Genomic DNA, 14,036 nt, shown 5'->3' on the forward strand with positions numbered 1-14,036 from the left:
TAAAATCATTTTGGGAGTTCCAAAGGATTTACAGATATGAGCTAGTGTTACCAGGTAAACAAATTCAAAAGATATCATAGCTATATAATAGGAGCTATTGACCACACACTTATAATTTTATGGAAATAAAGATTTATAGTAAAAATAGTTGCACTTATACGGCATTTCTCATTCTTTTTAAAAAGTTATACATGTACAAGGAAAAAAATTCAAATACCACAATAGTATAAACTATGCAAAGTATTCTTTTTTTTTTTTTTTTTTTTTTTTTTGAGACGGAGTCTTGCTCCGTTGCCCAGGCTGGAGTGCAGTGGTGCGGTCTTGGCTCACTGCAAGCTCCGCCTCCCAGGTTCATGCCATTCTCCTACCTCAGCCGCGGGAGTAGCTGGGACTACAGGTGCCCACCACCACACCCAGCTAATTTTTTGTATTTTTAGTAGAGATGGGGTTTCACTGTGTTAGCCAGGATGGTCTCAATCTGACCTCGTGATCCGCCTGCCTCAGAGTCCCCAAGTGCTGGGATTACAGGCGTGAGCCACCGCGCACGGCCTAACTGTGCAAAGTATCCTTGACACATAGGCCCTCAATTCTTATCCTCAAAGGCAACCTGAGTTTCTAGTTTTTAATATACCCATATGTTTTATGAATTTTATGTCAATATATCTGTTCACTTTTTTTTTTTTTGAGATGGAGTCTCCGCCTGTCGCCAGGCTGGAGTGCAGTGGCGCCATCTTGGCTCACTGCAACCTCTGCCTCCCGGATTCAAGCAATTTTCCTGCCTCAGCCTCCCGAGTAGCTGGGACTACAGGTGCGCGCCACCATGCTCGGCTATTTTTTGTGTTTTTAGTAGAGACGGAGTTTCACCACGTTGGCCAGGATGGTTTTGATCTCCTGACCTCGTGATCCAACCACCTCGGCCTCCCAAAGTGTTGGGATTACAGGCGTGAGCCACCACACCCGGCCTACCTTTTTTTTTTTTGGGGGGGGGGGGGATGGAGTCTCCCTTTGTTGCCCAGGCTGGAGTGCAGTGGCGCAATCTTGGCTCACTGCAACCTCTGCTTCCTGGGTTCAAGTGATTCTCCTGCCTCAGCCTCCCCGAGTAGCTGGGACTACAGGCGTGCATCACCATGCCCAGCTGATTTTTTTTGTATTTTTAGTAGAGATGAGGTTTCACCATGTTGGCCAGGCTGGTCTCGAACTCTTGACCTCAGGTGATCTGCCTGCCTTGGCCTCCCAAAGTGCTGGGATTACAGGTGTGAGCCACCATGCCCGGCCTTACATTTTTACTTATATCTTTGGAATAAAAATAATTGAATCTCAAAAAAATAAAAAAAGATTATGACATATAGGTACCACTGTGTCAACAGTGAAGCCCCAGCAGACACATTTGTATTCTGTCCAGTTCAAGAGCTGCTCTCTAAAAGTGATGAGAAAAAGGGTCAAAGGAGGGTAATGAAGATAATTAAAGAGCAGGAAAGTAAGATTCACAATGAAAACTTTAAAGAGTTTGCAGTTATTTAGTCTAGGAAAGGTGAGTTAAGAACAACCTTAAAGTATATGAAAGGATTACTATACAGAAATGGTGACCTTTTCTTTCACCCTCTTTCATTCACTAAGGAAAAAACAAAGAAAATGGGTTTATTTTACAGTACAAGTAGTTAGATTAGCAGAAAAAAAAGTCATGACACAGAGCCTTGTCAACCACCAGCAAGGCGGTGGCAGCAAAATGTCCTCTGAGGCTTAAAAAAATTATTTTTAATTTGAAATAATTTTAGACTTACAGAAAAGTTAAGAATTCCCTTATACAGATTCCCCAATGTTAACATTTTATTGCATTTGCTTTATCATTCCCTTTACATATATTTTGTCTGAACCTTTTGAGCATAAGTTACAGACATGATTCCTCTTTACCCCTAAATACTTCAGTAGATACTTCCACCAACAAAGACACTCTCTTGCCCAACCACAGTAATATTACAACAAATGGGAAATTAACATGGATATAATACTATTATTTAATCTACAGATCTTTTTATTTTTTTATTTTTTACTTTTTCTGGTTCAGGATCATGTCTCTTAAAGTCCTTTAATCTGCCAAAGTTCTTCTTCAGTCTTTGTCTTTGATGGCTTTCATGTATGTAAGAGTACAGGCCAGTTATTTTATATGCTGTTCCTCAACTTGGGTCTCTGGCGCTTAAAAACAAAACAACAGAATCTCAACGTTTTGAGAGTTTTAGGTGTGGTCCTGAGCCAATACTTAAATAAGCCTCTCTCCTCAAGGTTCTTTCCAGCCACCTTACACAGATTATCCTTAGTGAATTAGATTTATAGATGGTGGTGATAGACAGTAAAACATTTTTGTATTCAGAACTGTCTTGAATTACATATATTCCAACCCCTCCACCACATTTTACCATTTTAATTTAACAAAAGTTTGTTGAAGAATGAGCACCTACTCTTTAAACATTTAAGTCTTAAATTACCTGTAGACTCCCATTTTGACAATCTCACCCCTGCAGTGATGACCTATGCCCTAGGCTCAGAAGACAAAGATCTGCAAAAATGGGTGTTACTCATTACAATCATTCAAGAAATATTTGTTGAGTGCCTAGTATATGTCAGGCTCTGTTCCAAGCCCTGGGAATACATTTGAGAACAACAACAACAACAACAAAATCCTCATCCTTGAAAATCTAGTTGGAAAGATTAACCTTTTTTTTGAGATGGAGTCTCACTCTGTTGCCCACGCTGGAGTGCAATGGCCAGATCTCGGCTCACTGCAACCCCCCGCCTCCCAGGTTCAAGCGATTCTCCTGCCTCAGCCTCCCGAGCAGCTGGGATTACAGGTGTGCGCCACCCCGCCCGGCTAATTTTTGTGTTTTTAGTAGAGACGGGGTTTCACCATGTTGGTCAGGCTGGTCTCGAACTCCTGACCTCGTGATCCGCCTCGGCCTCCCAAAGTGCTGGGATTACAGGCGTGAGCCACCGCGCCCGGCCCAGAAAGATTAACTTTTAAATTAAAAAAAAAAAAAATCAGAAACCAGGATTAGACTTCCTTAAGCCATTCATGCCGGAGGTTGCAAATTCTTTTTGTGAAAAATCACACCTTAGCGATGACCTTGAGCAGTAGGATGTAAACAACTCCCACAAGCTTAGCGTTCCAATAACGGAACACAAGGCATAAACTAAACAGGAAGAAGGCAAGTCTGTGTGAATATGGTCAACTCCAAGACTCAAGATTCTAATGTGGATACTACTGCGGAATTCCTGGTAAGCGCGCTGATTTAATAAAGTCTTCGGTTTATCCAAACGGGCTACACAAATGATTAATCCAAACTCCAAAGACCTAGAAAGAACAGGCGGGGCCGGGTTTCCTCAAGTGTTCCAACCACTTTTTCAGCAAGAGTCACCTGCTTGGCGACGAGCCTCCGGACCGCCTCGCGCTATCTGGTCCACCCGGCGGGGGCCACGCACGGGGTTCCGCGTCCCTGTGAGGCGGCACCTCCTGGGCCCAGCAGAGCTGAGCACCTGGGAACCGCGCACCGAGAGCCCCAAGGGGAGGTGGTTAGGGGGAACCGGCTCCTCCAGGTGGCCTCGCCCACTGCAATGCAATCTGGGTGGTTTTTCCAGGTCCCTCCCTGCCTCGTTCCGCGCCCAGTCCCTGCCCCCGCGACGCCCGAGGGCCTGGACGGGTAGCTCGGAGTTACCGGGGCTGGGGAGGAGCGAGGCTACTGCAGTAAGCCAGCCGGAACCCATTTATGACTCCGCACTCTGAAGTTCAGGACAGGGAAGCACCCACCTCTGGAGCTCAAGCAGCGGACGAGGGAGGTCCCGAGTGCCGTCGCAGCGCTGCGAGTGTGGGACCCTGGCCTTCGCCCGCTCTCAGGGGACGCGAGCTGCCACCTGTATCACGGGAGGCCCCGCCTCCGCCTGCACCTTCTCCTACCAGGAAACGAGACGGCGCGGGCCTCGGGCTCCTCTCCCCCCTCCCGGGAGCCTGAACCCCCACTGGGAAAGCCAGGCCTCCAGCTTCCCTTGACACGCGTCCTGAAAGGTTACCGGATTTGTACCCGGAGTGGGTTCTGCAGGGATAGGTCCATGGTTGCCCGTTTCACATCATGAATATGAACGCGGCTGGACACCTACAGCCGAATTATTAATACTTCAGACAGAATTCTGTTCCCAAGAACAAATCGCTTTGAGATATAAAACCCGAGAAAACTTCACCTCTAGCCCTTTTCTCTCTAAAATGTCAACAAGACCCAACAACATACTGCCACCGATCTGGTGGCTGGGGGTGATGGTTGGGGCACGAGCCTCTGGGCAGACCAAGCTGAGGTGGAGCACGGAGGTTGTTTGGGAGCTTGGTCAAGTCAACACACTCCAATACAATGCCAAAAGCATGAGCAGAGGGAATGGGGTCAGGGCGCAGAACCTGGGAAAAAGCCTGCGTGGCCCGATTTAAGAAAATTTTTATTAGGCATGCGGATAGATGCTTTTCATTTGGGGCCCAAGGCAAATAAAAGGAAATGGGCCCCAGCTCTGGAGGATGTTCCAGCTTCGAACTAGCAGCCAGGACCAAACCAGACATAGCATTCAGAGTTGACAGAAAAAGAAGCGGGCTCCATTGTGCCTGAGTTTCCTTGCGGGGTCCCCCAGCTGCTTTGCGCGCGATAACTGCGTCCTGGGGAGTGACTAGGTGGTTGGGCGTCCAGCCCCTGGCGTCCGGCTCTGCCGTGCGCGGGGTTCCTCTCCGGAAGGTGGGCAGCGCGGCGGGTTTGGGACGAGCGTGCACCCGGGCTCCGGCCCCGAGAAGGGGGGGCTCGCAGGGTTTCTCCTGCTGTTTGCACTGAAAGTTGTGTTGGCTCAGGAGCTGCTTTTCCGGGGATCTGCCGTTGCCCCGGCCACCTCCTGGCTGCGGTTGGCAGGTCCCTCCCTCAGCAGTTCGTCCTCCGCCTGCGCCGCGCCCTGGGCAGCTCCGCGCCCCGGGCCTCACCTCTGGCCTCCTTTCGCCTCCCTGCACCTGGCCTTTTCGCTTGACCATTCAGAACCTTCGGCTTCGTTCCCCGCAGCCGGTATTCTCCGAGCCCCCCTGCACCTCTCAGTTACCTCCAGTGGGAACCCCTCCCCCCAGCGACTCCGAGCCCTTTACCTCTCTGAGCCCTTTCCCCGTCTGGCCTCGTCTACCCTCTGGGTGGCAACCGCCTCTTCCCCGCCCCTCACGTCTCCCCCTCCTCCTCCCCTGCCCTCGCCTCTCCATTCATCCAGCCATTGTCTCCCGCCCCTTCCTCCCCCTCCCCAAGCGGCCTCCTCCCCCACCGCTGCCACGTCGTGGTTTGAAGGAGCCAATGGGCCGGCGCCGCCAGGTGTCTCTTACCTGCACCACGTGGGGGAGGGGGAAGGGGCGGGCAGGTAGAGCCACATCCCAAAACAGAAAAGCTTTCAGCCATTGCGTGCCTCCCGGGGGGGCAGCCTTGCTCCAGGCTTTTTGCATAGACGCCCGGGCAACTGAATACAAAAAGGGCAGGCCTCCTGCGCCCTCCTTTCCACCCCCCTTCCTGCCCTGGGCGTGGAGCACCGACCAGGTGTGGGCTTGGGTGGTTGGTTACCGCCTTTTGCACTAGCAGTAGCAAGGAAGGGGGGTGGGCGCTCTTTCTTTTTCTCTTAGAAGAGGGTTTAGCACAGGTTTTTTCGTTCTCACTTCCACACCACCTTACCGCCTCCCGACTCCCCCTCTCCCCCTCCCCACCTATCGTCATGACGGCCTCTCCGGATTACTTGGTGGTGCTTTTTGGGATCACTGCTGGGGCCACTGGGGCCAAGCTAGGCTCGGATGAGAAGGAGTTGATCCTGCTGTTCTGGAAAGTCGTGGATCTGGCCAACAAGAAGGTATTTCTCCACATTTTCGTCTAAATGCAAGGAATGGGGCAAGAAGTTTGTGGTAGAGGTTTGGGCGGGGAGGGGGGTGGAGGTAAGTAAATAAGTGCTCTTGTTTGCCCACTTGTGAGTCTGGACCCGAGGCCTAGGGAAGCTAGAGTAAAACCAAACTTATTGGCCAACTGCCTTGGAGCCATTTCAGTCCTCCGCAACTTGGCTCAGGTGGAGAGGCCGGCGCTACCGAGCCGGGTTCTTTGCCCGTCGGGGGACGCTCCGCCGAGACGAGGTGGGGTCTCGGAGGCCCCGGGGTCCACTTCCAGGGCTTTTCCGACCTATCGGGTGGGGGGTGGGGCGGGGGGCAGGAACGCGCCGGAACTGATGGCGAGTCGAGAGCTTTGATTCTGCGTCCGGACCCCAAGAGAGGCGCGGGCCGCCCCAGCAGGGGAGCGAGGGAGGAGGGTGCAGAAAGAGGCTCCGAAATTGGGGGAAACTGACCCATGCTTCTCTACCTTCGGAGGTGGGACAGTTGCACGAAGTACTAGTTAGACCGGATCAGTTGGAACTGACGGAGGACTGCAAAGAAGAAACTAAAATAGACGTCGAAAGCCTGTCCTCGGCGTCGCAGCTGGACCAAGCCCTCCGACAGGTGACAACCCCGGGTCACGCCACCCATCCCAGCCTGGGCCCAACCCCACCGCACCCTACGCCCTCTCAGGGCGGCCCACGCGTGTTCCCGGAGCAGGGTGGCGAGACGCCTGCCCGGCCGCGTGGGTGGGAGCCCAGCCTGAGGGCCGGGGCGCACTGTTTGGGCGGGGGTCGCTGCTTCTCTTCACCTCTCAGCCCCCAGGGTTTGGGACCGACATTCACTAGTTTTCGAGTTGCTTCCTGAGTAGTTACTGGAGCCGGAGCGTCAGCTCCATTTTGCCAATTGATTGACGTGCGGAGTTTGAATCCTAGCGCCCCCATCTCCAGGTCCAGACCCCAGACGCGCCGCTCCCCTGCGGGGTTTGGGCCCACAGCCTTCGGGCAGGGGGCGCTGTGGCGTAGACGTGCTGGCGGGCCCGGCGGGGGTGCAAGAAGTAGCACAGTTTGGGTTGGAACCTGAAGGTGCCTGCCTGGTTTCAGGCTTCTGAACTCCCAACGAAAGGCTCGGTCCGTCATTATTTCTTTAGTGGCCTTGGTCCCAGTGCCAGGGAGGTTTTTCAGGTCCGAACGTGCAAGGCCGCCCGTTGGGTCACGGCGGAACTGATGGAATCACCTTATTAGGACTGAGGTGACCTAAAAACCGGCTGTTCCGGGGTGTTGACGGGTGCCGGATCGGGTAGGGCGGGGCGCTACACACCTGTGCACAGATGAATGCTCTGCGTTCTCACGACCTCTGCCCTAGCACACGAGCTTCGAGTTATAGGAGAAAGCTATCCTTTCTGGGGTGTATTCATCCAAGACTTTCCAGATCTGTATACCCAATACCCGTATTTGTTTATTAGAAGCTGGCATCTTTCTTAAGCCTGGCACATCCAAACATATAAAAAGTAACACTAGGGAATGATGTAATCTGCAGGCAACCTGCTGATGAAATGAGACATCTGACTTAAGTCTTGAATGAATTTTTTTTTGTAAAAACAGAAGGGAGAATGCATTGACAAGTTTCTCCTGGGCGCGAACTGCGGATTGATTGGAAAGCTTCCCTACCTCGAGGAAGCTAGATGGTTCGTGGGAAAGGAGTCTGTCCAAGGTTGCCCCAGCACCGGTGTCACCCATCAGGGCCCTTATTGCGGTTTTCTCTGGCTATCACCAAGGGGAGCTACTTTGCAGAGTTTGTAAATGGTGCATCAGTTGCATCCCTATGTGTATCTTGTTCTTGCAGTTTAACCAGTCAGTGAGCAATGAACTGAATATTGGAGTAGGGACTTCCTTCTGTCTCTGTACTGATGGGCAGCTTCATGTCAGGCAAATCCTGCATCCTGAGGCTTCCAAGAAGGTAAGAGTGCTGGCTTCTGGGAAAAAAATGGTTGGAGCTTTGGGGTGACTGGAGGTTTTTAAAAATTTTTGGTTTATTCAAGTTTCTCTGTTCTTAAAAAGATGCATATAGGGAGTTATTTAATGAGTACAGAATTTCAGTTTGGGAAGATGAAAAAGCTCTGGAAATGGATGGTGTTTATGGTTGCAAAATATGTTAATGTACTTAATGTTTTACTGAACCATACTCTTAAAAATTATTAAAATGGTAAATTTGGTGTTATGTATATACAAAGATACTCTTTGGTGACTTAAAATAGTCTCTTTGTTTACGTCCAATTTTCAAGATGCATGACACTCTTCCCTTTTCCAAAGCTAATACAGTGTGAATTTTTGACATTTAAAATAACTACAAAGAGAGGAAAGAACTATTCTTTAGTATGTCATAATATCCCCATTTGTGTTGGAAATGCTATATCCTAGAAAGGAAGGAAAAAAGAATTAAACATTTAAAGTTGTATTTCTAATCATTTCATTAAAAAGGCTACTTAAATAAGACAACCTTATATCTAGTGAAACCACAATCATAGCACTCTTCACTTTGTCTGATTTTAAGTAAATGTTCAAAACATTCTTGCATCGAAACAAAAGGGTCAGCCTCATCTTTTACCTTTGCTCATTTTTCTGACAGAGAGAGGATTACAGAGTGAGAGAAATACAGTCTTACTATAGGTAAAATGTGATTTCTCTCCCTGGGATAAATACTGAGGGGCTGTGGGAAAAGGAACAGCAGAGACAACCCACCCAGTGTAGCCAATCATTGTTAATACACTGTCTCTTAACAACTTAAATTAGTTTGAGCTGTAACTTTTTATTGTGGTAGGCAGGCACTGAGCTTGAAAAGATGGAAGTAGAATATATTTAGGTACCTGTATAAGCCAAGGCTTGCAATGAAAGATGTAGACTGATAAATGACCCAGGCAAGTAAGTGCAGATTTTATTTCGTTTAATATATTATGACAATTCAAAAAGTTTGAAGGAGTAACTCAAGTTGTTATGTCTTCAGAAAATCACTCCTTTTATACGAGCCTTAGTAATTATTTGACAAAAGGGGAAGAATTTTTTTAAAAAATTAAATGCTAGACTAGTCGCTACATCCTTACCAGAAATAGTAATATGTAAGGATTACTTTTTTACTCCCAAACTCACATGACAGAAGGACAAGACTTAATCTTTTCCCTGTTGGGCCAGAGGAAAATAGCTGTTTTCATTATTTAGGTGGTCTGCTTTGGGTGTAGGAAAACATGTGGAGAAAAATTAAGACTTTTTCCTCAGCCACTGCTATTAGAATTTTGATTAAATACAGAAACTAAAACAATTAATGTTATAGTGAAAGTAATTCTGTATATTCATTAAAGAAAAGGGAAAATGGCAAAACATGAAATAATCCTGCCACTCAATATATTAAAATGTTTTTCTCTAACATGAATGTATTTGGATATATTCTTCCAGATTTCTGTAGACAAGCATTATTTACAAAGAGCATTCATACGGCATAAGCCTTTTAGCCTACATTATTTAATAGAACATCAACATTGTTATAACCACTAAATAAAATACTCAGTATTTTAAATGGACACAACAATTTAAACTGATTATTGTTGAACATGTGAGTTATTGTCCTTACAAATAGCTTTTAAATGAGCATTTTTGTAGGTAATAGGGAGGTTTCATGGTTCTTTTGGTTAACTTTTTTAAAAGCTGTGACCATGATGCAGCAATACTGATTTCAAAATACAGCATGAACACGTCACATCTAGTAAAGTCCAATAGAAGGAACTTGGAGAGGAGATATTTTGCATGAACATTTAACATTTAAAAGTCTTAATTTCCTTGATGTTCTAATGTAAAAATGGGTAAAAATTCCCAGCAAATTAACACAATTTCAAAATTTTAAGAAAAATCTAAATTGAGTTTTTAAAAGGATTATCTTTAAAAGTTATCCAATGCTGGGTTATTTTGTTAAGAAAAAAAAAACAAAAGAAACAATAGTGTAATATTTGTCCAGACAGTTGAGCTTTGCTTCGTAGCCACGGTAGTGGTCCTAATAGCTAAGAACAGCAGGTAACCATTTCTCCTTTGCCTTTGGGATTTGTGAGTTTGTTTTTGTTTTTGTTTGAAGTCTAATTTGAGTTCACAGGTACAGCTACAATATTGTTCAAGAAGACTAATGTGGGACTATTATTTGGCACAGAAATAAGCCTTTTCAGTTAATCAGGAATTTACTATTCTAATCTCACTTATTACTGAAAATATGCAGTATTAGAACCCAATAGTTAGAACTACCCAGTTTTACAATCTAATCCCGCACCTGTGTGAAAACTGAAAGGGCTGCTAGTGCTGCCTGAAAATACAGATGTTCTAAAATGGTTATGGCTGGAAAAAAGTAGTATTAACAGCCAGAAAATATGAAGTATAACAGCACAAATGTATCACAGCTTCAGAATTGTTTTGAATGGAATGCATACTGGAGCACAAACATTGTAATCCACTGCCTTAAAACAAGAGGAATTTTTTTCATGAGACTTGTACATAGGATCTAATATAGAAACAGGACCAACTTTTAAAAATAAATCCACTCTTACATTAAATTTTAAATTTTTTCCCTTGTAAAATATGCTTATATTCAATTTTTAGGTTCCTAATTGTGAGAGAAACATTGAACCAAATTCACCTAGTTAACATTATCTACCTTGTCCTTCCTCAGAATGTACTATTACCTGAATGCTTCTATTCCTTTTTTGATCTTCGAAAAGAATTCAAGAAGTGTTGCCCTGGTTCACCTGATATTGACAAACTGGACGTTGCCACAATGACAGAGTGTATCCTTTAAATCATTACTCAAGAATCATTTGAAAAGATAGTTCCAGAAAAAAATGGTAATTCAAGAAACTTTCAAACATTTTAAATTTTGTCAGCATATGGATAAAATTGGCCTATCCAAAATTTGTTTACTCTGCTGAGAAACTAAAATACAATTATAGACATCTTTGAAAGTGGTTATAATTAGTCAGATGGTTGGATGGATTTGGAGATGGATTTTTTGGTGGGGTGATCACATGTAGAATAGGATTCAGTTTCAGCTATGTAATGTGTGCGTGTGCTGCAGAAAGAACATGAAGACTTTAGTGCAGATTCTAAGGCCACTTTTTCTTGGTTACTGTGATTTTAGGGTTTATTTTGGCTTCTTTGGAATGAAGTCAATAATTTTTTTAATTGGTGGATATATCCCCTTTACAAACTGCTGTTCACTGGTCCTGCTTTTAGCCTCCCCTGAATTTTTCAAATACAAGATTATGCTGATTATAATAAGCCATCTTTGGAGATGATAAAATGGGGTCTGGATTGTCCCCCACATTCTTTAGTTACCAAAATAATACATTTGATGCAGGATATATTGTAAAAGTAATTTTATAATTACAAATCTATAATCATGAATGACCCGTCATCTTACATTCATTAAGTCTTTCAAATGCTAACTAATAAGCAGGCGTGTGCTAATATATCAGATGTAAAGTTGAGTAATTGTTACCTTGAGTGGCTTCCCAAAAGCCACTGTGAGAGTCGTCATGAAGTTAAAACTAAGTTACCTTCAGTAGCTTGTGGGTTGTAGATGCTTATTCCCAAACTTTCTCATTCATTTTCAGGAACTAAAGCCTGGTTTTTGTGTTACTTCAGGATTTTTTTTCCTGATTGAAGTTTGCTCACATATATTTCATAACTACTTGTAAACAGGTCAAATCCGTTTTCATTTGCCTTCTTCTTGGAGTCAGTTAGCTGGAATTTTGGCTTAGCATGACCAGTAGTGTTGGGAAGAGGGTGGAATAAGTTCATTGTGACAGAATTCTTACAAGAATTTTGTTAAAAAGGTTAGTACACCAGAAAAATTCTCACTGGTTTTTCTGTTGGTTTGAGTGTTGTATTAGACAGCTCAAGCTTCCATAACAAATACCATAGACTAGGGAGCTTAAACAAAAGAAATTTACTTTCTCACAGTTCTGGAGGCTGGGATGTCCAAGATCAGGGTGTCAGCATGGTCAGGTTCTGGTGATGGCTCTTCCTGGCTTGCAGGTAGCCAGCCACCTTTTCTGGGGGGATAGCAGGAGGAGTTATCTTCTTACAAGGTCACTGCCCTATCTAATTAGACCCCTCCACCCTTTGACCTCATTTAAACTTAACTTCTAAAGACCCTCTCTCCAGATAGTTACATTGGGGGTTGGGCTTCAACACAGGACTTTGGGGGAGGTGGAGGACACAATTCAGTTCTTAAGTATATATTAAACTTTTTAATGTGGATAGTTGGTCTTCCACAAAATAGAGAACCAGAGTACCTACTGAAAAATTAGAAGACAGTGGATGAAAAATCTAATAAGCTATCTTAATTTAGAAAAAGACAACTTCTTGCTGGACATGGTGGCTTATGTCTGTAATACCAGCACTTTGGGAGGCTGAGGAGGGAGGATGGGTTGAGACCAGGAGTGCTGACACCAGCCTGGGCATTATTGCGAGAACCCATCTCTACAAAAAGTAAAATGAAATAAAAATATTTTAAAAAACGAAAAAGATAACTTCAGTAGGAAGGGAAGTATATTAAGGATTGTTGTGCCAGGGCAATAAAGAGAAACCCCATGTCAACAAAAAAATAAAAAAATTAGCTGGACGTGGTTGCATGAGACTGTAGTCCTAGCTACTTAGGAGGCTGAGGTGCAAGGATTGCTTGAGCCCAGGAAGTCGAGGCTGCAGTGAGCTATGATTGTGCCACTACACTCCAGCCTGGGTAACAGAGCAAGACCCTGTCTCAAAAAAAGTGGATTTTATTCTTAAATGTTTTAATATTTAATATCGTACTTGTACATGTCTTTCTCATTTAACAAGTTAGAAATGCTAATAAGCTTTCTTAGCAACGGTTTTTGTGTTATATTGCTGCTGTGGTCAGTTATTTTATGACTGCTATTCAGAGGAATACTTATTTCCCTGACTAGGCTACCAGACCAATTTCTGAGGCTAAAAGCAATTATGTCCAATCTGAATATCAACTTGTGCTCATCTATGCAAAGTATTTCTACAGTGTCTGAATTGAATTGTTCTGTTCTTTCAGAGCATTAAACATTTTCCTTGCCAATATGGAAGTGACGCTGAATTGGGAGATCTGTAGTCATTAAACATTCTTGATGGTTTTGCCAAGTGGACAGAAGGTCATTTGCTTTTGAGGAATTACCTGTTTCACCTGGTAAACCAGTGGGGGAGGGAAAGGGGCTTCTGTAAACACCTGGAGAAGAGCAGATAAGAGAATGTGCAGGTTGAAGTGTTTAATTTTTTTTGTTGTGAAATACTTGTATCCTTGATTGGTTGTTTTAAACGAGGATACAGAAATATCAGTTTGGACCCTCAGTGATGTCACAATATTCTAAGTGTTTTGGAAACATGCTTTATTAACTTTACATCCAAGTAAATTTAAAATTTTTAATAAAAATCCATTTTTGGCTGGGCACGGTGGCTCATGCCTGTAATCCCAGCACTTTGGGAGGCCGAGGCAGGTGGATCACTTGAGTTCAAGAGTTCAAGATCAGCCTTGCCAACATGGCGAAACCCTGTCTCTGCTAAAAATAGAAAAATTAGCCGGGCATGATGATGCACATCTGTAATCCCAGCTACTCAGTAGGCTGAGGCAGAAGAATCACTTGAACCCAAGAGGTAGTGAGCCGAGATCATACCGTTATACTCCAGCCCAGGTGACAGAGTGAGATTTAAAAAAAAATTATTTTTCATTTTTTGGTGATGGGTCCTCATATTTTGCCCTGGCTTCTCTCAAACTCGTGGCCTCAAGCCATCCTCCTGTCTTGGCCTCCCAAAATGCAGGGATTATAGGTGTTTGCCACCATATCCTGGCCTCATTTATTTTTTAATTAGTAGGCTTTATTTTTTTGAGATGTAGTTGTGCTATGTTACCCAGCCTGGTCTCAGACTCCTGAACTCAAGCAATTCTCCTGCCTCAGCCTCCTGAGAAGTTTGGATTACAGGTGCATCTGCTGTACCTGTAATCTCAACTTTTTATTATTATTATTATTTCCTTTTTTTTGAGACAGAGCCTCCCTCTGTTACCCAGGCTGGAGTGAAATGGTGTGATCTCGGCTCATTGC

At 44.8% G+C, this 14,036-nt stretch overlaps 1 protein-coding gene and 1 long non-coding RNA gene across 8 annotated transcripts in view; one reads left to right on the forward strand and one right to left on the reverse strand.

The window, feature by feature from the left end:
- Positions 1–2,119: 2,119 nt before the first annotated feature.
- On the reverse strand, positions 2,120–5,212 carry LOC104007688 (uncharacterized). The gene is made up of 2 exons (XR_010159636.1): positions 3,800–5,212; positions 2,120–2,193 (listed from the first exon to the last, which is right to left on the reverse strand). It is a non-coding gene; the product is annotated as an uncharacterized LOC104007688 (long non-coding RNA).
- A 294-nt stretch (positions 5,213–5,506) lies between these two features.
- The window catches only part of ESRP1 (epithelial splicing regulatory protein 1), a 66,571-nt gene continuing 58,041 nt past the window's right edge, over positions 5,507–14,036 (forward strand). For 4 of the 7 annotated variants that reach the window (XM_009455672.5, XM_063817328.1, XM_001143826.8 and 1 more), the window contains exons 1-4: positions 5,613–5,889; positions 6,395–6,523; positions 7,745–7,858; positions 10,604–10,718. In XM_009455672.5, coding sequence (XP_009453947.1) covers positions 5,758–5,889; positions 6,395–6,523; positions 7,745–7,858; positions 10,604–10,718 — 490 coding nt within the window. In that variant the 5' untranslated portion in view covers positions 5,613–5,757. Of the gene's footprint in view, positions 5,890–6,394; positions 6,524–7,744; positions 7,859–10,603; positions 10,719–14,036 lie in introns of all 7 variants that reach the window. The other 3 variants (XM_009455670.5, XM_063817329.1, XM_063817331.1) reach the window with 2 other exon arrangements.

This window comes from Pan troglodytes, chromosome 7 (genome assembly GCF_028858775.2).
Source record: "Pan troglodytes isolate AG18354 chromosome 7, NHGRI_mPanTro3-v2.0_pri, whole genome shotgun sequence".
In the NCBI taxonomy this organism is placed as follows: Eukaryota; Metazoa; Chordata; class Mammalia; order Primates; family Hominidae; genus Pan; species Pan troglodytes.